Here is a 3402-nt window from a genome sequence, read left to right as displayed (position 1 = left end):
ACTCTTTGGTATTTCTGCCTGTAACATGGATAAAAGCCATCTGACAATTAGTCGAAGCACCGAATGAACTTTAAGAAATCTTTCGGTTAAATTTCTCTCTGATAATATTGCACTCCTACAACTTTTCATAAAGTAAATGTCAATCAATGCAGATGTCAACAGATGCAAATAATGGTCAAGTTACGTGCCCGCTCTCCCGATCTGCCTCTCTTCGGGGAAGGCCGGGACCCAGCGGTGGGAGGAAGGAGCAGGCTGAGCAGAGCGAGCTGAACGGGGATCCCCTCCCGCCCTCCTCTCCGACTACCTCTTCTGGCCACAGGCCCTGCAGACCGGTGCTGAGTTGAGGTGACAGGTCTGCTTGGGTGGAGATGGGGAAGGGACTGTGAAGGGAAGAAGTGGAGGGAGTTCCCCAGCAGCAGGGGAAGGGAAGGGACCTTCCGGTGGCACCTGGCCAGGCAGCGGTCAGCAGGACATCTGTCAGGCTGCGACCCACTCCTCCTATCCCAAGGGGGTGTCAGACACAAGGGCATCTGCTGCTCTGCGTCTAGTACGCGCAACACCGGACAATCGCGACCCTTCACACCCCATTTCCCTAAAATGTCAATAAGGAATGCCAAAGCCTCATCTGTTTTCCCACCGTGAAACAGACACAAGGGCATCTGCTGCTCTGCGTCTAGTACACGCAACACCGGACAATTGCGATCCTTCACATCCCATTTCCCTAAAATGACAATAAGGAATGCCTCATCTGTTTTCCCACCGTGAAGTATGAGCTAACATATGAGAACATGTCACATGTCCCTTCATGACAACATGGCACGTAAAGACAAAATCCTGGAAGATTAGAGCCCCAGTGTACAAGTCTGGACACCGCCTGGAACGTGACTGGCGGTAAGTATTTCACAACCACCACATTAAACATCAATTTGCAAAAGAATCAATTTTTTTTTAAATCTCTACATTTCACTACTGGCTGTCACTTTAATTACAGCCTGACATTTACCTGATAGATCTGACACGGGAAGATGAGCTGGGTGCCACAAACCCTGAATCGGAAGCGATGAGTCTCCAGAGATTTCTGTTTAGAGTTTACGTTATAGGGAGGCTGGCCGTATGTTACAGGAACCCAGCAAACACCGCTATAACCAGTAGTGGAAAAAAACATTGGTGGTTTAGAAAATAACTTTCCTTTGAGTTAATACTAACCTTTCTTGTTCAATGCTAATTTATCATTTTTGCTTATTTTAGTCAGAGACTTATACGGAATTCCCCCCGAATTGAACCAAGTGCCTTAATTTTCTAAACCCATAGCCAAAACCAGATAACACTTATGAAATTATCAAGCACACCAAGGCTTTGCCTTCGATCTCCCTTCCCACCCCCCGATAAAACCTAGACACCCTGGTCTCCCCATAACGAACCCTTCCCTCCCCGACCAGCAAATGAGAACATTCGATTCTCTCCGGTCCCCATTTTTCATTTGCTTTAAAATCCGGATTTTAACGTGCCTCTTGCCTCCCATCACCATCAAAGGTGCCCGACTCCCTGGCCAAGCTGCCACATGGCAGAGTTGACTCTGTTACAAGCTGGGATCACAAGGGCCACAGGTGCGTGATTTTACCTGTGGGCCAGGTGACTTGCATTTATTTCTTAACAGAGCTTCATCGCAGGGTGAAACACCCAGCCTGATATGAAAGGTGTAAAAGTAAATTTGAAGTTAGTTTTTAAGACGTCATGGGTGACCAAAGAGCATCCTGTGTCCTCAGTTTGTCCAACAGCAGTCCCACGGTCTGCTCATTCCTGACTCTGTCCTCCCAGTAACCACCGAAGTTCGCATTTCTTTCAAAAATACTTGAGCAAATGACATTTTTGATAGTGCACGGATTATAAAAGCATTTGAATAAAAAAGGGAGCACGTGTGTTCTGAAGGGTATCACCACCTGATACCAACATCCTGCCAATTCACCTAAATCCTCTGTGACAAAGAAAGTGCCAGACGCACCCAACAGGCCAGCTTCTCCGTGCTGTTGGTCACCTGAGCGGTGTGAGCGCCGCTGATCGTGGAAGAGTCTACGGGCGACGCGTGCTCGGGGCCACCGGTCTGTGTCCCCCCGAAACCCTCGGCGGCATTCAGGGAGAGGATCGTCTTACTTTCCTCATGTCACGACTCCACTCCGATGGCCCTGGTCCCTCTCCGAGCCTACACCTCCGGATTCAAATCTTAGATTAAAACGTGTGCAAAACCAAATGAAAATCCGCCACCAAAACATAACCCACCCCTCCCCCGAACCACCCGCCCACTGTGGTGGGGGCAGAACCAAAGTCCACTTTTCGCTGTCTTCATCCTAAACCTTAAAGAAGAGCAGATGGACGCCGCTGCCTGGCCTGGGCGGGTTGGACGCCCGGGGGGCCTGGTGGAGGGGCCGTGGGGCGCTAGGAGTTCCTGGGGCGGTCGCCGCGGCCCCTCTTGGGCCACTCCTCGTCCACCCACCGGCGCAGGACCTTCTCCACGTCGGCCCGGCGGTACAGCCGGCACAGCTCCATCAGCTGGCCCACCGTCCGCTGGCCGTTGCGCAGCAGGAACTCGAGGGTGGGGCTCTGCGGCCTCTGCTCCAGGAAGCACAGCTCGTCGTAGGGCATGCCCCACTTGCTGGCAAAGTTCCTCCAGTTTTTCACCGTCGGGTGACACGGATCCAGCTTTATCCTGATCACGTCGAGTAAGTCCTGGTCGTTGAGCAAGTCGCTGATGGTGGGGGCCCGGAGCGAGCAGGAGGGGCAGCTACAGTCGGCCTGGCAGGACTGGTCCTTGCCTGCACCTGAGGAGCAAAGAGCAGAGCCCACACGTCAGCGACTCTTCCCTTCACCTGCCACCCGAACAGTCGACAGTGGCACGGGGCACCTCACAGAGGGGCTTCAGGTGCTCGCTCCCACACCGCCAGCAGCGGGAGGGTCTGACGAAGCCGGCTCCCCTCCTCCGAGGCTCCCCGTGTCCGTCCCGCAATGTGAGCCGCGGGCCCCGGTGCGGCTCGGGGGGCAGAGCTCTCTGCCCGCACGTGGCCAGTGCAGGGAGCGGACCGCCGCCCCGAGCAGACCAGCCCACTCACCACCAGCACCTCAAACCCTTAACCCGCCCCCGCCAAGTCCCACGCCAGCCGACAGCTCCCTGATGCCAAACACAGCACGTTAGGGCGCAAAGGACCACACAACTCTTTTAAGGGTCTTTAAACACACACACACTCTGGAATCTGGAATGTCCACGCGCACGTATTTGAAAAGGAGTGATAACTGATAACGCCAGAAAACTTACTTTTCAAATGTATGGCCACCTTATCATTCCTTTGCCTCTGTCTGTGTTTTTTCACCCACGGGGCTGCGTCTGCAGTGGGGCCGGCACCCCGAGGT

The 3402-nt window shown here is 53.5% G+C and overlaps 1 protein-coding gene across 1 annotated transcript in view; it reads right to left on the bottom strand.

Moving 5' to 3' along the window:
• Positions 1-1207: 1207 nt before the first annotated feature.
• The window catches only part of EDARADD (EDAR associated death domain), a 38916-nt gene continuing 36721 nt past the window's right edge, over positions 1208-3402 (bottom strand). Inside the window, exon 5 of the mRNA XM_006920765.3 lies at positions 1208-2816. Coding sequence (XP_006920827.1) covers positions 2434-2816 — 383 coding nt within the window. The 3' untranslated portion in view covers positions 1208-2433. The remainder of the gene's footprint in view (positions 2817-3402) is intronic.

Source organism: Pteropus alecto, unplaced genomic scaffold (genome assembly GCF_000325575.1).
Source record: "Pteropus alecto unplaced genomic scaffold, ASM32557v1 scaffold189, whole genome shotgun sequence".
NCBI classification, from domain to species: Eukaryota; Metazoa; Chordata; class Mammalia; order Chiroptera; family Pteropodidae; genus Pteropus; species Pteropus alecto.
The sequence above is the reverse complement of the archived record's forward strand: the minus strand, read 5'-3'. Positions and strand labels throughout refer to the sequence as shown.